Source organism: Synchiropus splendidus, chromosome 7, assembly GCF_027744825.2.
Source record: "Synchiropus splendidus isolate RoL2022-P1 chromosome 7, RoL_Sspl_1.0, whole genome shotgun sequence".
Lineage (NCBI taxonomy): Eukaryota > Metazoa > Chordata > Actinopteri > Syngnathiformes > Callionymidae > Synchiropus > Synchiropus splendidus.
In genome coordinates this window covers 16327554-16350295 of record NC_071340.1, presented here as the reverse complement: position 1 = coordinate 16350295, position 22742 = coordinate 16327554, and the positions used below count along the sequence as shown (strand labels likewise).

Below are 22742 nucleotides of genomic sequence, written 5' to 3'. Positions count from 1 at the left end.
CGTTAAGAATTAATATCTAACGTGTCACTCACTCACAGATCATTTATTAGGTCCACAAACTTGCAGTTCCTGTAGCATATAGTGAACTGTGCGTCACTCTTCTTCGCCTGAGAGGCATTGATGTTTCACTGGTGAATTATGAAGAACTAAAAATCGAATATGTTGCTTCCTATTCATCAAAACAGAACAAAAATACCCATAAATGTCCAGGTTCCGGCAGTATTTAATAAGAAAACGGATTTGTTTGGATGACCCAAGTGTAATATGAAATTGAATAATAATAAATCTGAAAAATGATTCTGAAGCAAACTGGTGATGATTAATACAAATGTGTATATATATATATATATATATATATTCAGAAAACTCTGATAAAACAGAGTTCATGGTCTAATTTCATACAGATAGAATACTGATTAAGAGGAGAAAGCTGGAGGATTAGTTTAACATTTAAACAGCAGTTAAACGTTTGTATCCTAGGTCCTAGATGCAAAACTAATGGTGACGTAACGCTGGTGTGTGTGTGTGTTTTGTGTGTATTTGATGGGGAGTTTAAACGCACACTTGATGAAGAAAAGGTATGAGTCAATAACCCTAAACTCTATTATTGTTTTACATTGATGTGTAATACATTTGGAGCTTTGCTGTGTTTGGGGAAGGATTGTTACTGATAGTCTCTCATTAAAATGTTCACTAAATGGTTATTGGAACCTAAAAAAGACGGATGAAACAAATAAGTTGCAGTAAACTTCATATCATGCTGCTGCTGCACTCTGAAAGTCCTATTTCATGTCAATATCCATCGCAGCCACTTTGCATCATTGACGCTTCTCTGATAAACGGCGCGGACTGGAGCGTCATTTTGCATTTCATCCCGTTAAAGCAACTTTTTTGCTTTTATTAACCGGACCTGGCGTGTGAATCTGTGTAAGGACTGTGTCATAACATTCCCGTTATCTGCCGGACAAATTGTCTCCAGTGGGGTTCAGATAAGACGCGATAAGCTCGGGACAAAATTTTAGTTTTTTTTTTGAAGTTGTGACGGAAACAGACGAGGAGTTGGTTTGGAAGTGAGCGCTCCTGCGATAGATAGAGTTGTAAAAAAAAAAACGGTACTTGCCTGTTGAAGCGGTAAAAGCAAGTGCTCCACCGTGGATCCCCGAAGCTTCTCCTCTGCTGCCCAGTCGTCCACTTCTCCTCCTGGCCGCTTCTTTCTTCTTCTCCCTGCTCCCCCCATTCGCTCTCCCTCTCCTCTCCTCCCGCAGAGCCCCTCTCCACTCAATCCGCCGAGTTAAATCTTAATGATACACTTAACGGAGAGCAGGGGAGAAAAAAAATCTTTGTCCGATTTAATCTTATTGGTTTCACCCTTTTTCTGCAGGAGCCACAGTGTCCGAGGCGCAGAGTGAAGAGAGATCTCTCTGCTCCCAAAAAGCGAGCCATCCCTCCTTTTCTTGCGCTTCCGAAGGGGGCACTTGCATATTTACGCACCATTATATTCGCTCTCATGTGGATAACGATGGATCTCTATTTGTTTATCCATATACTTGCTTCGTCGGCTCGCCTTAGACTCCCTTTCTGATCATTTACGCAGCTACTTGAGGGGTAATTAATCTAACAAAGTGCCTTCAATCGCATTTCACTGCAGCGTGACACACAATTGTGTGGATAAAATACAAAATTACAACATTTCCGACAGAGTGTGACCACTTTATAAAAGACGCGCCCTCTTTAGACGCCTGTTTTTGGTTTTAGAAATGACCGGTCTGGTTTTAAAAATGTATGATGTGGATGCGTGAAGGTGCAATTACCAAACGCACGCTAGATGGCAGCGCGCTCCAGACTTTTTCCGAGTCCTGGTGGAAAAGCCTGCTCGAACCGCACACACAATCGCACCACACACTCTCTCACAAAAGCCGGAATCCCCTTTTTTCTTTGCAAAATTCCGCGCAACTTCACATGATGGTGAATAACTGTCATCCTTCATGGCGCACCAGTTCAAGCGTCACGTAGACTGAAGGAGCGACGTGATTTAGCGCGCGTTCCCTTCTACATTCCCTTCTGGTCCTTCTGTTTGTTTGCAGAGACAAGTTCTCTGCCATGCACCTAGTTTCGCCTTCCCACCATCCACGGAGTAAATGTGAGGAGTAGAGCAAAGTGTGATCTCTCTCATCTGCTGGACTGTGGAGTCACAGCCGTGTACCGCAATGCGCAAACTCAACGCGAACAAACCTATATGAATGAGCTCTGAGTCTTTAACCAGATTTAAAATATGATTCTGAACTTTTGGAGTCGGAGTCTCGAGCAGAGTTGTCTCCCTTCTCCCCGCCGCGCACAGTTTTTTGGGGGGCTTATTTGTCGTGCGTAAATGCTCCGCGCACCCCACCCCGCTGCACCGCCACCTTCTTGCCTTCTTTACCCCGCGTCCGCCGCTTCTCTAACCAGGGTTTCTTCCTCTTTTTTTTAGGGGGGGGGCGACAATAGACGGTCCATACTAATCAGGTTTCAAAGTAAATAGCAGCGCGGGGCGAGCTTGGATGTAAATCGTGGCTGTCAGGACCCCTGAGCCCTCCAGTGGTGGATGACAACACTACAAGAAATATCCAACCGGGGATGCTTTTTTCTGCTGGAACCAGAGCCGCTGGTGCGATTGAATCGCTCCGGACTCACAGGAGAGCGTCAATATCGAGGCATCCTCGCCATATATTCAACAGAAAATCTGGATGAGTGGGGTTTCCGGAGCGACTGTGTCAGACATTTCTTGCAGCGAGCGAGCGGCGCAGGGCTCTAACCAATAGAGAGGCAGAGAGGGCTTGGCTATAACCTCAGCCTCCCATTTTCTCTCTCCCCCCGCGTCTCTCCTCCTCTCCTCCTCCTCCTCTATGCGGGGCTCTGGCCAGTCAGTCGCCTTTGATTATCAGTCTCCAGCAGCCCCTCTCTTGGCTCCTTGACACGAGCACCATATAAGGCGCAGCGATCTCCATAGAAACGTGTCAGTTTCAATAGTAGTGTCAAAGTTCACTATATACAGACATTCGCGCAGATCCCCCGTTTCGGAAACATTGCTCTGCTGCTGGTCCTCCCGTTTTATTCATTTTTTTCTCGCATATTCTATGAGTTTTTTCCTCCTGTGTTTTTTCTTCGTGGCTCCTGCGCGGAGGAGAACATACATGGGCACTTGGGCTCTCCACGGCGACGCGGCTCTGCTCCTCTGCTGCGCGAGATGATGAGCTTTTATTTAAGAATATAGATGTGAGCGGCTCCAGATCTGCTCCCCTCCTACACGAAGAGGAGAAAAAGGAGAAAGGATTTTATCTGCGCTGCACTTTTGGATCGTTTTGACTCGCCGCTGCGTCCATGTGAAGCTGCTGCCGCTGCTTCTGCTTCTGCTTCTTTGTGGCTATTTCACAGCAAAACTGCAGTTTGTGACGTCTGGACTCTGCTTTTTCCCTTCAAGATCAGGGGCTTCCTGAATGGCTGACTGCAATTTACCTTGGAACTGGCCTCCCGATGCTTGCATATCCTGATCGGGCGCCTTTTCCAATTCTTACTTTGAATGTATTGATCGCTGCTGGTCTCTGAGACCCGTCTCTTTTTATTCGTCCTCTCTTTTTTTTCTCTCCTCTTCGCTCCGTAAACACCGGCGATCATTTCGCTTTACAGCACTTTCCGGGGCCGAGATATGGCAATGGTAGTTAGCGTCTGGCGAGATCCGCAGGAAGACGTGGCCGGTGGACCTCCGAGCGGCCCCAACCCCGCGACGCAGCCGGCGAGGGAGCAGCAGCAGCAGGCGGCGTCGGCTGCGCCGCACACTCCGCAGACCCCTAGTCAGCCGGGACCCCCGTCCACACCGGGGACGGCGGGCGACAAGGGGAGTCAGAATTCCGGACAGAGCCAGCAGCATATTGAATGTGTGGTTTGCGGAGACAAGTCGAGCGGCAAACACTACGGGCAGTTTACCTGCGAGGGATGCAAAAGTTTCTTCAAGAGGAGCGTACGGAGGAACTTAACCTACTCCTGTCGAGCCAATAGGAACTGTCCCATTGACCAGCACCACCGGAACCAGTGCCAGTACTGCCGGCTCAAGAAGTGCTTAAAAGTGGGAATGCGCCGGGAAGGTGAATATATATATATATATATAATATATGTGTGTGTGTTTATTGAACTATCCTGTCCCCCTGTGTGTGGCTGCCATGTTGCGTCCCGGGGTCCTGCTGCAGTCTCTTTTTAGGGGGTGATGTTTGCCTGAGTGATCAGTCTTTCTGCATGTGTGAGAGCAGGGTAAAAAGGCCAGTGCAGTCACAGCAGCGACGCTCCTGAATGCAGATCGCCCAAACAAAAGCGGCACGTCAAAGCTGACCCTTTTATTTTGTTTTATTCTCAGAAGCCCCTTTCTAGATCCAGCTCAAACTCAAACCAGGGGAGCTTGATCCATACGCACAACCCGGGTTTATTAGTTGGTGTGTGCGAGCACCCCTCCACCTCACCCCACCCCACAACACACACACACACACACACACTCACACAACTTATTGTTTTGCTCAGTGCGTCTGAACTCCATGTTGTTTAAAATATCAATTCAAGCAAACATGACTTATTTAAAAGCCCCCGTGTTTGAATACACACCGAGCTGCGTTAATAATTTATGATGAACAGTAACAATGCCACAAATCCTCTGACTTCCAGCTGAGCTTCTCTGGTGAATCGAGTGTGCAAATGTTTTTTTTTTTTTTGGTTGTTTTTTTTTTGCGTTAATCCGCAATTATCAGTCACGTCGGTGGTGTTTTGCGCCCTAATGGGATCAAATATGGCGAGCATGTGGTCACACGATGTTTTTATCAGTCCTGGATGCACATTTCCTCTTTTTCTCTCTCTTTTTGTCAGCGGTTCAGCGAGGACGAATGCCTCCAACCCAGCCGAACCCAGGCCAGTACGCGCTGACCAACGGGGACCCCCTGAACGGCCACTGCTATCTCTCCGGATACATCTCGTTACTGCTGCGGGCCGAGCCTTACCCCACGTCCCGGTACGGGAGCCAGTGCATGCAGCCCAACAACATCATGGGCATCGAGAACATCTGCGAGCTGGCGGCTCGGCTGCTCTTCAGCGCCGTGGAGTGGGCCAGGAACATCCCTTTCTTCCCGGACCTGCAGATCACCGACCAGGTGTCGCTGCTGCGGCTGACGTGGAGCGAGTTGTTTGTGCTGAACGCGGCCCAGTGCTCCATGCCCCTGCACGTGGCCCCTCTGCTGGCCGCGGCGGGGCTCCACGCCTCCCCGATGTCGGCGGACCGCGTCGTGGCTTTCATGGACCACATCCGGATCTTCCAGGAGCAAGTGGAGAAGCTTAAGACGCTGCATGTGGACTCGGCAGAGTACAGCTGCCTCAAGGCCATCGTGCTCTTCACCTCAGGTGGGTGTCCGCTCACACACGACTGAGCTCGGGTTTGTCAACAAGCGGGAGCCGCAGAGTTAGACTTGTCAACACGTCCAGACTGAGCTGTGATCACGGAGAAAAGATCACACGTTTGCGTAAAACCCCATGTGCGTAAAGTTGCAGCGAGTGTGTGCAGACGCGCCAGCGAGAAGAGTCAAACCTTACTAAATTGTTTGTAGCTGACTATTACGTCACACACCACCTTCGTGATGACCTTCCGATTCCACTAATAATCGCACAAACACTGTCACGTCTGTTCCCCAAAACGATTTTATTTAGAGTCTGTTTTGAAAAACTTGAAAGTGTCAGCAGTCCTGCTGTGTGGAAAGAGAGTGAAATGAAACATTTGTTTTGTTGGTGGGAGAACTTGCACACAGGCCGCAAAACTCTCTCCTAACTTCCAAACTCTGCTCCTCACGTTTAGCTTGGTGGCTGAAATTCAGGGGATGGCATGAATACAATTTCTAATTTGACTGGTTAATGAGTAACTGTCCCACATAAACGTGTCTGATACTTTCCTGAAATTATCATCAATAACATAGTGTCACTGTCTTGTCCCCTTTTACAAAAATATTATATTATATTATATTATATTATATTATATTATATTATATTATATTATATTATATTATATTATATTATATTATATTATATTATATTATATTGGTGTTGGTATCTCAGGTCTATATAGATAGATTTTAAGGTGGGGAGGGTTTATTAAGATGAAGAGAAAGTAAGTTAGAACATAGTCATATTTTTATTAAACTGTACATACTACTCGCTGTGGCGACTCAGACGTTGGGTGCAGAAATATCGTCATGCTACTGAAATAGTAATTGAAAAAAATCAAATATTTAGACCACCCAAATATTTCCACGCATTAATGTTTCATTCTGCCTGCTACTGTGTTGACACATATCTTTTGTTTACATGCGAAAACAGTCGTAAAAGTGTTTCGAGTTAACCCGTTCTGCGCATTCAATGGACGGGAAAAAGCCTATTGCGGCGACCCATGTCACCAAAAGGGTCGGACCCCACCCCACCCCCACCCCCTTTTTTTGTATTTAATTATTTTAATATTTATATAGTTTTAAATCCAGACGGATCACTCTCGAAAAGAGACACTCAGCTTCCACTGAGGAGGATTTGCATACATGGGGGGCTTTGACCGGCTCACTGAGGTCAGCGTAAATCACCCCGTTGCCCCCGGGTTCATAAGGTTATTGTGTCTGGCCAAAGTGAGTTATAGCGCTGAGAAATCACGAATGGGCTTAAAAGCTTCAGTGAGGTCTTTCTGTGTGGCGGTGCTTGAAAAGTAAATGTGTTTTTTGGCTAAATGGAGGCGGGCTAGGCGAGTGTGGGTGACGCCATGAGCGCCAGAACACGGGCTGTGAGGGCTCACTCCCTCAATCGTCAGAGCTGGTGCTTTTGACCTCAGCTCAGATAATAAATGTGATTGGCTTGCAACGACGTGCTCCTTGAAAAACAGGCCAGAAGAGAACGAGTCTTTGGAGAGATGAGGAAAAGCTTACTGCAAAGTAATTAGGTCACATTACAGCCAGTGTAATTTCACATTCATCAGTGTCGTTGATGTTGCCTTAAATTCTCCCGGGTCCCGCGGCCTTTGGGCCCCTTTCACTGCTCCTCCACGTCCCTCACCTTCACAACCCTGCGACGGATGGATGGGCTCCCGAGTCCAGGCGGATGTATCCTGCAGCAAATGCCGTTGTTTACCATGTATGACAGCTTCCACTCGCTCAGTGGGATGTCGCCGGTGTGTGTTTGTTCATTCCACTTGGTCAATAACACGTAAAGGGGGTTTGGATGACGAGCAGCCCGGAATGTAAATCACACGCGACCATATGTCATTTTTATATATTTATTAACATCATATTTCTGTGGAACTGCCTTCTTCTTCTGTCTCAGAATGGGTCTCTGCAGTGTGGCAACAGTGTGTGTGTGTGCAGGTGATAAGGTGACCAAACAGTCTGGATCAAACCACCATCATTTATTTATTTCATTTTCAGGAATTTCGTTGACCTGAATATGATGGCGCTGCAATTTGTTTCCAAAATTGCATTTAAATTTCCATTTGATCACTGTAATTGACAAATAATTTCCATTTCAGTAACGCATTTGTTTGACATGTTAAATTCATGTCTTTATGCAGTTATACTTGGTCTAAAATGCAAGCCAGATCTTTTTTCACCAGTTAATTTATAGACACACTTTGAACTTCATTATTAAAACCCAGACAAAACAATGAGTGCAAGGGTGACCATTAGAAATCGAATTATAAACATTAACTTGTTTTTATTTTTTTTAAGTCTCATTTTTTTAAATGTATAAAGTCATGTCACCCTAAGTAGTTGGAATACAATTGATGCGTTTATTTATTTATTTTACAGTATCAGAAGTTGCTCTTGAAAAGCACAACTTTTTCTAAACCTTCCATGACAGTTTTTTTACACACTCGTAGCTAACTTCTGATAGGCAAATAGGCGTTTGGTGTAAATCGATATAAATAAAATATCAGATTACGCACGTGAAAAACAGGGATCCGTCTTGTACAATAATCTAAATCGTTATAATTCTATATTTTAGCCACACACAAAGTCCGCAATGGTGGTCATGTTTATTCATGACTCGCTTCTTTTAGCCAAATCTCATCCTTTTACGTCATGGATGACAAGTTAGAAAAGGCTGACTGCGTCTCAGGCACTTTAAAGTTGAGAGTTGTTGGCCACGTAAAAGGTGACAGATAACCAGGTTAGCTAGTCACCTGTTTACCTTTCAGTTCTCCACTTCAAAAAGAAAAAAATGTGTTTTATTCTGACTGGACGCACATTTATAATTGCATTTACAACGAATGGCTGCAACTTATATTTTGAATTCCTAAGGATGCCCCGGGGATACATACAAAAATAGTCCATTTAAAAATCAATTTAATACACTTTTTATTTCGTTTTGTGGCTCGCCTTATACATAAAAGTAGGCTCCATGATCCAACGACCTCATATAGTCATAAGCTTTCTGCTGCAGAAGAAGCCACTTGGGCTTCATCTGAAGATGATCTCTCAAAATCTAACCGCTGTCTGTGTGTGTTTCCTCAGACGCTTGCGGCCTGTCGGACGCTGCTCACATCGAGAGTCTACAGGAGAAGTCCCAGTGCGCACTGGAGGAGTATGTCAGGAGTCAGTACCCGAACCAGCCCAGCCGCTTTGGGAAGCTCCTGCTGCGGCTTCCGTCGCTGCGCACCGTGTCCTCCTCGGTGATCGAGCAGCTCTTCTTCGTCCGCTTGGTAGGTAAAACTCCTATTGAAACGCTCATCAGGGATATGCTTTTATCCGGGAGCAGCTTCAACTGGCCTTACATGTCCATCCAATGATGCTTAAATGAAAACAGAAAGAGAAGGACCAAAAAAATTCGGCGCACCCCCGTCCTCCTTGAAGAAGACTTTATATATATATATAGGACCTTTTCTGGGAAGACTCCTTTTTTTCTGTCTTCTGGGACTTGACATGGAATAATGTACAGAAAGGTATTTGGACTTGTGTAAATCCACCCTCGTCATCATGAACTATACACTTCATTTTGTAAATTACTAGTCTTTATTTTCCTTTTTGTATAAAAAAAAATAAAAAAAAATAAAATGAAAAACATCATATGCGCAGTAAGAAAAAAAAAAAAGAATCAAGACTTAGCGGGAAAATAATGTTTCCAAGCAATTATAAGAATTGTCCTGTGTCTATGTACCTCTCTGTTTTGTATTTTTTCTGGTTCCAAACCAGGGTTTCTGTGATTCTATACTAATAATTTTTTGATATAACCTTTTTGCTTCTTATAATGAGTGCGATATATGTTGTCGAAGCTATGTTCTCCAAGAATTAAAATTGAAGACGTGAGAATTTTAAAAAATGAAATTTAGACACATAAGAAACAGTCTAATCGCTAATGACAATATCACCACTGATGGTTGAACTTTTCTGTTTTTTGTTTGATCTTCCTATTTTTAAAAACGATGGACCTGCAGCAAACAAAACTGACCTCCAGGACTTTTTTTTGTTTTTGTTTTGTTTTGTTTTGTTTTGCGCGAGGACGTCTCTTATTGTGAGGAGTCCATCATCAGTGAACGAGGAGAGACACGAGAAATCAAAAAAGCACTTTTAATATATCATTTCGAATACCTTTTTTTTGTTTGTTTTCGTCTTGGAAATCTTCATTGTTTCTTGAATTTTATTGGTTGTTGCCTTCAATTTGCTTACTCCATGATGCAGCTCTTTGCAGAAGGGTCGGTTGATGAAGTTGTGTGATGGTGACTGTACTATTAAAAAAAAAAAGAAATAGGCAACAATGTCTCATTTTCAAGCATCTTCCTTGACACGTCTGTCTCATGTGTGTGCGCTCCTGCTTCCAAAGGGTGATTGACACACGCCACGAAGCCCAAACCTGTAAAAGCAGCAGAGACTTCACCAGAAACTCCCTGCGTCATCCTGCGAGCGCATTAATCTTTAATATTCCTCCCAGGCAGCGAGGAAGTCCCGCTCACCTCCTATGGCTCTATCAAGGTGATTTCTCCGCAAAGCGGGCAAACATCAAATTACCAAAAAAAAAAAGAAAATAATTTGATGGGTCTCAATATTGATGTGCGCAAAAGTGGGTTTTTAGCAAAGCAGCTGTGATACGCGTGATCAATCTGGAAAATGTATTTTACAGCGTGTAAGCAGTCGATAGGAACAGCGAGTGTGATGCATTGTGTGGGAATAGACAAGAGAGGGGAGGGGGAGGCGGGGGGCACTATAGGAGACAAATGAGAGGCGTGAGGGGGAGAGTGAGAGAGAGGAGAGCAACGCAGACTGAGACCTGCTTCGCCCGATACGTTCGCAGTGTAACGAGTTCATCGATACATGGGCTTCCTGCCCTTGCGCGCCTCGGGAGGTGGGGTCTTCTCAAAATGACCCAGGAGGGGTCAGTGATGGAGCGGAGTCTTCGCTCCAATATCGCACCTTCAGTGGGACGAACTGGGACGCGCAGAGACGGAGGGACTTGCACTTACATTCTGATTCATCACCCCTGTTGCTTCGACACTAAACATTCACCAAGAGTATTAGAGATGATACAATATTCAATTGAAAATAATACACGATAGTCGGAACAAAATAATACAGGCTGCTCAAATACTGGGGGTTAAACATGGAAAAGGGAGCTCAGGGATCCGGCAGAGACGTGGAGTAGAGCCTCTCAACACGTTGCTGGACCATTAAGGGACGGATATATGGAGTTCACCTCTATATCTGGAGGTTTTCTGGCTGAGAAGAACCAGACAGAGGGTTCAGGTCTCCACTTTGGATTCTTTTATTTGGTTTAGTCGACTGCAACACCGTGAATTCGCCAGTCGGGGCTTTGCTTAAGAGCCATTTCCATTGCAATGCTAGCAGAGCACATGAGCTAATGTGGGGCTTAATGTGTTCTATATGTTGTTCTTGTTTCAGGGGGATCTTAGTGTGCAACAACAAACATCCTCTATCTCTTCTGTTACCTCTATAAACTTGAGCTTTAGTTCAGTCCGATCCTGTTGATGACTAAACTTCGCCTCATTCGCCTCGGCCTCATTTCACATGTTAAAAAAATGATCAGTGAAATAACACAGGAAAGCCAACACCAAATCACACCAAAGTCTCAGCTGTAGCTGGAGCCCAGTGCTAACTTCTGTTTTGTCTTGTTTTGAATAGTGATGTCGGTTAGGTGGCAACCTAAAGGAAAACAGGTGGCTGTCTACTGACTGCATCTGCCCTTGTCTTGTTTGTGTTTTGATTTTTGGCTACGACTGGATGTCCTTGGTTGCTCCTCCCTTTTGTCCACTGGAGATGGATTGGTACCTGGAATAAGGAGAAAAGGGGGGATGGCTTTGCTTGCAAATATCTTATCTGTAGGACTGATAGAGAGGAACACAAAATAAAATGTTGATGCAGGCGTTGTTTGGAAAAGTCACTTTCATCTTGACACCAGGAATTCACAACAGTGTATTAGCTTCTTTGGCTAAATAAAAGTTCAAGCTTGTCACAGTGTGCAGCGATGCTATTTAATGTAGCCAGGTATGGAAAGCTCCAGACATGAGCCACTTGACTATGTAATTTGTCATCAAGTTGTTCAGTTTAAGGATGAGTAAAATAAGTCTGTGAAGCTCCCACCACTTTCAGCTGCTAACTCTGTGTCCAACAAGTCCATAAACAAAGGGAACTCGACCTTCGGTACCATCAAGAATCAGCATGGAGGACGGATCCAGTGCTTTAAGTCTTGTCAATGTTAGCGGATGAAACTCTGCCAAGCTTTTTTCGGTGGTGTTCACGCCGACACTTTGATCTGAACCCCCCCTGCGCATGCGTCCTTCCGTCCCTTTAAGTTATTGATAGTTTATTTGTTTGTGCTCATTGACAGGCTACAATGGAGCTATTAACTGGTTTGTTCTTGCTTTATGTTGTTCTCACGGCTGTCCTCAGATGCTCCCCCACATGAATGCAGCTTTTTATTCGCCTGATGAATGTGTTTTCACTCATATTGGGACCCAGGCGCAACCCAACCCACCCATCCGCGGGTCACTTCTCGGTGCTGGTGCCTTGCACACTCACAAAAAAAACGCAAGAGGTGAAGGTCAGGAAGGTGAAGCGGAGGCATATTCCTCACTCGTGATGGCGTAAAGAAAAGGAGTGTCTGTTGAGGGAGAGCTCATGGCAGCCATGCGCCTCGACTTTACAAGCACCGAAGAATCATTTGTACAGCCATTAGAGTATTTGTAGTTTATTAGTGTACTTGATGGATTAGATACTTTAAGTGAGCACGCTGCAGCAGGTTTATGAACACAGTTTTGGGTTCATCAGATGGTCAGGGGATACGATTTCCAGTGGTGAAGTCCCCCACCATGCCATTTCCCAAAGGCTGTTGCATTTCACCATCCAAACTGTTTACTCGCTTATTAAACCGGACGGGTTTTCCCTCGACATAATGCCGTCGAGATCCCTCCAGAATAGCTATCCTTCATCCTCTCGCTGAGACCACTCTGTCAGACAATTGCCAGGCTATATAAAGCAACAGTTCAGGAGCAAAAGAAATGGCTGCATGTGCTTCCAATTAACGTGTGTGTATGGGCAATGAGAGCCAAACACAAAAGCAAGACTCATATTTCCTTTAAACGGCGGCTTTAATTAGCACGGTAACACACTTACGCCATATATTCCTCGCTTCTTAAGGCGATGACAATATTATTCAGCTGACGTGAATGAAAGGGGACTGAAGGGCGTCTGTGGCGCGGGGCTGGATATGTGGCGCACACCAGGCCTCTCGTTTGTGCCGTTTTTTCCTCCCGGAAACTCCGTTAACCAAAGTGCGAAATGAGTTAAACAACCATTTACCTTTGTCTGGTTTCATTCATCAAACCACAAGTGGAGGACTCGGAGCACGAGGGGGCTATTTGTTTGCTTTACACGAGCAGCTGGGTGCGATTTCACGTCTGAGATATCTGTCTGAAAGCGAAACATTTATTATCCTAACATGTCAGCGGAGCCGTTCCCCCCTCCAAAAAAAGAAAAGGGGGAAAAACTGGAGCCTTTTACGCAGCAGTAGAAATGCCCTGCCGGCGTCACACGTCACTTCTCTGCTTCTCCTTTGACAAATACTGCTGTTGGAGACTCTCTCAAGTATGACACAGCGCGGATTTGTCCCGCGTGTGGAAGGGAGGACGGAATGTAAACAGATCCCCGTGAGATATTTGTGCTCCATATTGATCTTTCACAGCCAACGAGGAGAAGCGTATCGTATGGTTGTTCACAACCTTTAATCCACGGATCAAATCCTGCCCCTGTGGGGTGTGCGGCGGTAACAGAAAGGTTTGTCATCATTATCATAAACGTTATGTTGTTTCTCGGTGTGCGGGCGCGCTCTGGTCCGTGCGTAAAAGCGTGGATCACAGCGTGTGCGCGCCTCGCGGAAACAGAAGGCGAGAGAGGGGAGGTGCGGGAGGTGGGGTGGGGGAGCGAGAGAGAGAGAGATTGCTGTGTAAGCGGATCCCTTTGTGTTGATTTAGGAAGACGTTTGCTGTATATAACGTTCAAGGCTGATAATATCATTGCCTGGCCAGATAAATAAAGCATCGGCCAAAAGCATCGGGTCAGTTATCGATCCGCTCCTCTCCTCCCAGAGAGAGAGAGAGCGAGAGTGGGAGGAGGGAGGAGATGGTGGTTGAGAAAAGCGAGGGAGAGAAAGGCACCGAGACCTTGCTCATTAGCATTCCACAGCCATGGACTAAACGCTGACAACTAACAGAGATATCCAGCTCTACACCACTGCATCCTCCTTTTGTCCTCCCCCTCTCTCTTTCTCCCCTGGACCTTCATTTCCAGCGGACAGATCTCTCATCACAGCCAACACATGCGTACTTGGGCTCTCTTTTTTATGGTGTACGAATGGACCCAGTGCTCAAGAGTAAAAAAAAAAAAAAAAGCTCCCAGTGAAGGAAAGAAAAGGGGGAGTGACGTTGTAAAAGCTGTGGAGAAGTGACAGCGCTAAGCGCACCGGCTTTTCTGGGGGGGATGGAGAGGGTGACTGGACTCACTTCAGCATTCAGAGTTGTTTCTAAATGCTGAGTTGGCGGATGGTTCTGGTGCAATATTCCTGAAGGAACAGTTTGCAGACTTGATCTAGGAAATACAACCAAAAAAAATGGCTGTTTTGCAAACACATTTGAAGAACTATTTTTTGTTTGTTTGTAAAAGCTCACATTTCACACAAATATTACAGTGTCATTTCAAACAATTTAAGTAAGTTTTCAAGTTATGTAAATTTGTGGGACATTTTTTGAACAATAATAATAAATGCAAACCTTTGATCATCTCACTGTTTCTCACTGTTTAATCCTGCAGGGATCTATCTGAATCTATCTAGTTGTCCTTTAATATACATCATGGAAGCTTGTTAGTGACGAAGAATAACAAGTGTTTATTGACGTTTTGATATCTTAATTGTATCTTAATACAGTTCAATAGCCTCTGAATTTTTTTTTCTCATAGAAGAATGGGTTTCCACATTTCAACGCCAGATGATTTCTTTAACATAATGTACAGAAAAAAAATCATCATGGATTTCACTTTTATAGTATGGACGCAAAGATAATAATTTATTCATCATTTTTAAATAGCTAATCTACTCAAACTAATTGTACGAGAAAGAAGCTTAACACTAAATAAATTCAATGAAAGCAAATAACAATCTGTTTATTTATTTATTTTTTAAGTTTCTGAAAACACTGCCGCTCAGCTTGGACAAACATTGGTTTATGGGGAGGTTGCTGGTTTGGCGACTGCGCTCTTCACTCGTGTTTTCACAAAACAAAACAAAAATGTTGAAATAAAACCTTCGTCTTAGCGCAAGACACGCGGTTTATCGAAGTTCTTGCGCTGACGGAGAGCCTCCATTTGAAGCGTTCCTCAGACGGCTCTATCTTAATACGCGCTCAGGCCCGGGCCAACAATGACAGCTGTTCATCTGATAGTAACTTCTCTCCAAGTTTGTCTCCCCTCCCACCCTCCGGGGCCCCCCAGTCTCTGTCCTGCTTTGTTGTTTTAAAATATGCATGTCTCTGTGTGGAATGCCAGTCACGGGTCCAAACTGTGTGTCCCAACCTCCCACATGATGAAATGATCCTTTTAAAAGCCACTCAATATGTCTCAATCTGCACTCCTCTCCGCCGCCCTGAAGCCCGCCGCTGCGGCGCGCACTAATATACTTTCCTTTAAGCGGAACAAGTGGTTGGACTGGAGGTCTGTCCACGGCGAGAGGACGAGGATCCGCGGATGGCAAGAAGAGAGTAAAGTAAGGCTCGTTTTTCGCTCTCTCTCTCCTTCTCTCTCTGCCTCACACACTTTTCCCCTCTCTCTGTCTGTGTGTGTGTTTCTATTCCAAACGGATAAATCAAGGGGGAGTTGGAGGGAAGTTTGAGGAGAAAGTGGGAGGAGGGAACCGTATACGTGAAAAGTGAATGAGGACGGACGTGCGTGCGTCTGCGGGAGCGCACCGTGTGTGTGTGTGTGTGTGTGTGTGTGTGAAATAAATCATCAGTTGGCGTCAGACTGAAGGAAACGAGCGTTCAATGTGATGCATATTTATTTGTTTCTTTATTAACTGGGTTGTTAAGCGAAACAGATTACGACCATCCATCCATCACACTTCCCAATAAGATGTGTGTGTTTGTGCGGGAGTGGGTTTACAGGCGTGTGTGTGTGAGAGAGAGAAATAATTTAAAAATGAATAAATAAACTAAAACTTTTTTTTACATACAGCCTCTACTTATTTATTCATTTTATCTATGTTTTATTGATTTATTGTCGTTTCTCTTCAACGCTGTTGCGCGCAACCTGTTGACTTTGAGCAGCAACATCGTCAACCACGGTCTCAACTTCACCTTTTGAACGCGTGACTTAAGAAAGAGTCAGGAGCGCGAAACACAACCCGACGACAGCATTTGCGGCTTCACACTCCTGAGGCGCGCGCGTCTGTGTGTGTGTCAGTACTGCATCAATTAGAGAATAATCTGCAATAAAAATATCCCAAGTTTCACCCAAGTGAAGTTTGCTTTCCATTCAAAACAATCTCATTAAAGCGTCGCCCCCGCGGTTCACGGTTTGATGAATTAATACGTCATGAAGACAAAACACACAGGACGCAGTCATGCCTGACCAATCTCTGTTGTAGCCCGCGCGCTCGTTCTGCCAGCAGCCACTCATGCAGAATAATGCTTGTGAAGATATAATCCACTGAGCCCCGACGCTCTCCAGTCCCCCTCTATATTATCCACTGACAATAAATTGGCAGGCTCCTTTTTCAGCAGGTACCCAGCGCCCTGCACTAAACACCGTGGAGCCCATTCGCTATAGGATTTGCTTAATAGACTCATTCAGTGCGGATGTTTTATTACTATTTACTCTGGTGTGAAATGATCAAAGGACGTGCGCGTGGGTGTGTGCGTGAGTTTAAAGAAGTGCGTGTGTTTGTTGAAGCGCGTGTGTGTTGGGTTGGTGTAGGATGCGTGCGTTTGGGTTTGAGTGTGTTTTGTGTCGCTGTTCTGTCTGTTCGTTGCGTTTATTATTTGTTTTCATCGTCTCATCGATCCATCAATCTATTAACTGTTGATCCAAGCGTCTATCATCCATTGATACATCCCACCCATCCAACGACACAACCATCCAACAATACACCACTACTTCCACCGTCTACATTTCTTTGAGTCAAACTCAGGGCTGGGGGCCGAATTCGGGCCACCCATTCATTAAATGTGGCCCACAAAAGGTTGAAACATTTGGACCAGAGTTTCAGAGCTCTTCTTGATATCGCGACTCATGGATGGAAAGCATGGATTTAAACAAATATTCAGACATTGAACGCGACAGTTAGCGGTTTGGTTTTCAAGGAGAACATTGCATTGTAAGTTGTGAAGGAGGACAATAAACATGAATATGTTCACTCCAAGAGTGAAAACAGACTCTTTCGTTGAAGGAGAGTCTGTTAGACTGTTCAATAAATACACGTCTTGTCCAAGTGCTGGTCCAGTGTGTGATCAATGGAACATATTTGGTTTCCGTTTATTTTAAAGCTGAATAAATCACATCACCCGCACATGATCGTGGCATCAGAACAACGTTCCGGACTTGTTTCAATTCACCTCCAGTTCATCATTTGGTTCATCGACGGACACAATTCCGAAGACATTTCTGGTGCTACAGTGGACTTTCTATCTGTGGTGTATCTTCGGAGAAGGGTCAGTCCTACAGCTCTGTCGTCACCCGGATGAATCAGATAAGGTCTATTACGACCCACTGAAACCATGAATTGAAGGGTTTTTTTTTTTACATCCGTGCCACGGGGAGCATCTCCTGACAGTGCTCAGGTCTCCCCTCGCTCTTTCTCCACCTCAGTGCTTGATAAATACACGTCTTCTTTCCATCGTACTCAGCACCATCCATCACATTAGTCTTTCTGTGTTGCGCTGCCGTGTTGACGGAAGGGAGGGGATTCCTCGCCGCCCTACAGGGGCTCCTTCCAGACCAGCAACATTAGCTATCATTTGGCCTGTCATTCGTAGCGTGTTGATGGACTTGATCCGTTTCTCATACAAAAATAGCGCGAGGGAGGCACTTGATCAGAGGTTTATATGGACCGTGTGTTTTCATTTCTATTCAATTTTCACCCAGACAAGTCCACATATAAAGCATCGAGTGTGACGCTCTGCTTCGGCGGACATTCACATTTGAATGTGTCTTTTCTTTTTATCTGCCGTGAATATCAGTTGCTTTGTAGTAGCATTGTTTTATTTCCATATAAGAATATAAGGGTGAGGGTCCACAATGGGACGGACTGTCATGTCAACTACACAAAGTCCACTTTTTTTTCTCTCTAAAACTTGATTTGTAGGTTTTTGAAGGGATGCATTGGGGTTCAAAGCTGAGAAACCCTGTCAGACAGGGGCCCAAACTAGAGAACATAGTTCATTACTACAGGCTTCTTCACTCATCTAAAGGTTTTGTTGTGGAGTTGCCAACTCATTTTGGGGATTATTGTTGGCATTTGTTAGGGCCCACTCACATATGTAGCTCTTGAGGGACACGGAGAAGTCGAGGCTGGTGGCTGTGGACCACAGGCCTTGAGTTTGACGTGCAGAATGGCAGAAACCCGATATGGAAAGAGGTGAGTGGCGAAAGGTCTGTCACTCTCACATTCAGAAACTCTGTTGCCAAGGCTAATGCTAATTAGCAAGGTGATGCTAGTTGATCTATAACTCAATAATTATACAATAATAATGATATAATTCACAATAATTTGTAATAACTCATTGTTTTTTGAGTAATAAAAAAGACCTATTTGCCAAGCTTTTCTCTCCACTGGAGCTTGAGATCTTTGTTGCTAGCATACGTCGCTTGCACATAAAGAGCTGAAGATGACGGAGAGAAACTTTCTGTTTACTCACGGAGTGAGAGCATGTTTGGGTGAGAAACCCAGCGTGGAGTTGGGCAGCCCCTCTCTGGAGAGGAGTGGTAGCCCCGTGGGTGCCCACTCTTTGTGGCCCCACATACCGCCGCTGTGATTATAGAAGTGGCTCCTCTCCCTTGTTAAAGAAGCAAAGCTCTAATCTTGCCTCTGTGTCGCCCCCAAAGCCAGCGTGGAGTGAGTGGGGGTCGGTCAGGGGGAGAGAAAAGGGTTGGAGAGAAGAGAGAGAGAGAGAGAGAGAGAGTGAAGCAGAGGGGGGTTCGTACGCAGTGGCCCTCTCCTTCTTTTGAGTGACACGACCCCTCTCTTCTCTTCAAAGGCCACGCAGAAATAAACCCATCTCATTTGAATTTTTTTTTTTTTCCTTCCTTGGTGATATTTCACAGCCGAGATTTCAGTGAATATGAATGTTTCTTTTCTGCAATATTCAATTCAGCTGTGGTTCTGGTGGAGGGGCTTTCAATATCCCCCGTCCTCATCTCTCCACATGCACCATTCTGCATCCAGTGAGGTACTTTGTCCACCAACACCCCACACACACACACTCTCTCTCTCTCCTCTCGGTCCAAATTCATTTGCATCCGCTGATGATATCAGTAAAGAATGACTGGCACCGTGCGAGGCTTGGTGGGTGGGTGGGAGTGGAGGGGGCTTATTTGGATAAAACTGGACTGCAGAGTGGACACGGCCCTAAAGGTCACTCCCCCATTCATGGCAAGGTGGTAGGGTGTGTGTGTGTGAGAGACAGAGAGGAAGGGGGGGCGGCGGCATGGGATTGCCAAAGAATCTTATTTGAAAGCTGGCGAATATTTGAGGAGAGGGGATGAAAAGGAGTGGACCACAAAGCTCATCATACTTCAAATACGCCCCGTCACATCTTCACTCTCGCCACTGTGAGGGTCTCCATGGCGATGGCAGGGTCTCAGCCACATGTGGACCACAGAGTGGAGGTAACGCCAGAAACCAAAATCCAAATGAATTGAGAACTTTATTGAAAATAAAAAAAAACATACATATATTTAAATGAATATTAGTCATGTGAATTGTCATTATTTTCAAGTGGACTTGAAGAAAAAATAAAGTCTAAAAATGGAACTAATCATGATCATTTGCTGCGTCCTAATTTACGCCTCTCTTTATAAAAGAAATGAGGTGAAGTGATACATCCTCCAGTGTCCTACTTAAACACCGTGTCCTCTCTCTCTCCCTCAGGCTGTTGCACTGAAATTGCAGGTTGTCTGTCAATGGGGGATGATACGATCACAACGCGTTGCCCCTGACGCCCTCGGTTCATGTCCGCACCGCAGCACGCGTCTCACTCCAGCCACGTTTTCCGAAAAAATACACTCCAAAAATAATTTATTTATCATGTATGAGGCTTTTGTCATCTTTATCTGAGCACCGTTGTCAGAATATAAGCGCTTCCGCTACCGTATTGATTGGACAAAGTGCGCAGTACAGCATGTGCGTCGCCTACATGAAGTAAGAGGCTGATAATATTGATTCATGTCGGTGCGTAAAGGGCGACCAGGCGCTGTCGCCCACCTTGACGTTTGGAGAGGAGGTGCAGAGTTGGTCACCATCATGCGCTTCTCGCTCGGTTTGCGCCAAGTGTTTTGTTTTGCGGACACGCGCACACGCATGCTCCAGCACAACAGGGTTTTATATTGTTATAAAGTACAGATTTCACTGCCCTGGTCTCCTGTTTAACCGCGTTCGAAATCCCACATTTCAGCTAATGGCAGGAGACAAGTGACGAGGACACAAATGTGTTTGCAAATCCGCTTTGACGTGAAACAAAAAAAGGAAATTAATAAATTAACAGGTCTTTAAAAAATAATTCTCATCAAACAATCCAGTCATTTAATAAATAATGGAGACAGATAAAACCCTTTTATTTTTATTAAGAAGTATTTGCAGATTATATTCACAATAATTCAGACGATTGTCGCCGCCGAGAATTTACACAGTTATATATTGTAAAGATGAATATAATGGTAGAAATAATCTAACCAAAAAGCCTTTGCTTTAGTCTGTCTTAAATCATCTGGTAGATCCAGTCTCTCTCTCTGTCGCACACACACACATATACGAACACACACACACACACACACGGAGGTGTGTTTTTTTGCTGAGTGGTCCACTCCGCGTCGAGTTCCACTTGCACTAAATGGCGTCTGGTCGCTGTGTGACGTTGATGAATGTGTCGCAGACTTGAAGAGCCTTTTCCTGCTGTCTGCTGGAGCTGCGTGGCCCCTCGCACATCAGGTGCAGGGGCCTTCCAGCGCCACTCACTGACAAAGGAACACGGATCTGACGCGCGTGAGAAAGACACCGAGGTGATGAGCGTTAGTCGCAGCTTTCTTTTATACCAGCAGCCAACACAGGCAACCAGCAGCATATTTTCATACACTCTATTCTTAAGAAAAAATAAGTATATTCTGCCTAATTCTTTGTGGCTATTACTGGCCCACATCACTGTAGCTCATGTACTCAGACGCTTAAGATGTGATGATGCACTCTGGATGAAGGAGAAACGACCTTGGATTTATTCATTGTAAAATATTAAAATAAAATAAAATCAACTTTATAAACACTGTTGCATTTTGCTTTATTGCCTGGTTATTTGCGGTCGTGGACTTTCAGGCGCCCATAAATAGAGAGCGAGAGTGAAACACACACACACACCGACGCATGTTTGTTTCGCTATTTTTGTGAGGACCTCTCATTGCCATAACCCTTTGCCCAGCCTCTTCCCCCTAAACCTAACCATCCAACACACATGGCTAACCTCAACCAGGACTCTGAACCAAACTGAAACCCAGTTATTGTAAACTACCTTTACTGACGTTTCAACCCTCTAAACCTTGTGAGGACAGGCCAAAATGTCCTCACAAACAGGGCACATACACACACGCACGCGGGCGCACATAAGATAAGATAAGCAATTTAATTTAAGTAAAAAATAAATTAAAATAATCTATTATAACTGCCAATAATAATAATAATAATAATAATAATAATAATAACAATAATAAAATGGCCGACGCGAAGAACAATATCGAGAATGCACCTGAATTCACGATAATAATAATAACAACAGAGTAAGGAACCGCATCAACAGCTAGAAAGGACCCACGCATGCACAACATGCACGGGCACACGCACGCTCACACACACGGACGCACGCTCACACGCAGGTACTAGATGACAAGGTGGTCACAGTGGGGCTGCTTGTTGTGAATCGGGGGTCTCTCCACCTGCGGCCCCCCAGAAGACATAGACCCTGTCGGGTGTCACCTGACACGCCCGAAAACAGTGACTCCAAGGGACAGTTGGGTGCTTGTTGTGTGGACCTTCCTCTCTTGATCTCTGGATCCATCTCACCATCATCGTCACCATCATCATCATCACCTGGTTGTGAGTGAGTTTTGGGCTCCTTCAATACAGAATGACCTGCACCCACACAGCGGCTCCTCCCACACCGACACTCTGATGTTCCCCAACACGCACAAGCGCCATTCCCAACCTCAACACACTCATTCAATCCACTTCTTCTTCCTCTGTGACGTCCCTTTCTTCCACGTCCTTCATCTAACGTGTCGCATTTAAGCTGGACTGTGAGGCGTCAGCAGCCGTTTGGGTTCGGGACAGAGAGCGAGGGGTTTGTCATGAGCAGAAAACACGGGAGTTCACCAGTCACCGTGCGGTTCTCAGCAGTGGAAGCGCCTGACTGGCTGCGGGAGATAAACCCAGGAGAGGAAGGTGAGGGATTGTCAAGTCACTTGCTGTCAGAGTAGTTAGCAGAGCTGTGATATGGACGGTGGCTGCAGAGCTTCTTCTTCTCTGGGGGTTTTAATTAACAAGCTGTCTCAAAGCTGCACAGCTCCATCAAACAGCCTCCCCCCCCCCTCCTCCCCCTCCAACCTCCCTCCACCCTCCTCGGGCTCCCTCGCAAACTTTAGACGCTTCTCAAACCAACTTGTTACCAACAGTGTGGGAGCGTCTGAGATTTGCGCTCCAGTATAAACGGCTTGTTTTTTTCTCTCCCGCACACGCTGGTTTGGCTTCAAAAGCCATTGGTTTGTGGCGCCGATCTGTGTTCATCTACTCTACATGTTCACCCCTCAAAATAGCTATTCTTCAGCGCTCAAACGGAACTTCATGACGGACGTAAAGAGTAGAAAATTTTTCAGTGTCTTTCATTTGAAAATATTGTCTAAAGTTCAGCAAAATGTATAAACAAATAAATAAGCACCAATAATTGGCTTAAA

General features: G+C 45.1%; 1 protein-coding gene across 1 annotated transcript; it reads left to right on the top strand.

The window, feature by feature from the left end:
• The first annotated feature begins 2829 nt into the window (after positions 1 to 2829).
• On the top strand, positions 2830 to 10208 carry nr2f1a (nuclear receptor subfamily 2, group F, member 1a). Its single transcript, XM_053871838.1, has 3 exons — positions 2830 to 4118; positions 4885 to 5412; positions 8550 to 10208. The coding sequence occupies exons 1-3, from the start codon at positions 3683 to 3685 to the stop codon at positions 8822 to 8824; spliced, it is 1239 nt and encodes a 412-aa protein (XP_053727813.1). The 5' UTR covers positions 2830 to 3682; the 3' UTR covers positions 8825 to 10208.
• Positions 10209 to 22742: the final 12534 nt, after the last annotated feature.

Bases quoted from the DNA above. Each gene is read 5' to 3' on its own strand.
- nr2f1a (XM_053871838.1), top strand. From the start codon at position 3,683: ATGGCAATGGTAGTTAGCGTCTGGCGAGATCCGCAGGAAGACGTGGCC. The intron at 4,119-4,884 runs GTGAATATATAT...TCTTTTTGTCAG, and splicing joins AGTGGGAATGCGCCGGGAAG to CGGTTCAGCGAGGACGAATG. The intron at 5,413-8,549 runs GTGGGTGTCCGC...GTGTTTCCTCAG, and splicing joins CATCGTGCTCTTCACCTCAG to ACGCTTGCGGCCTGTCGGAC.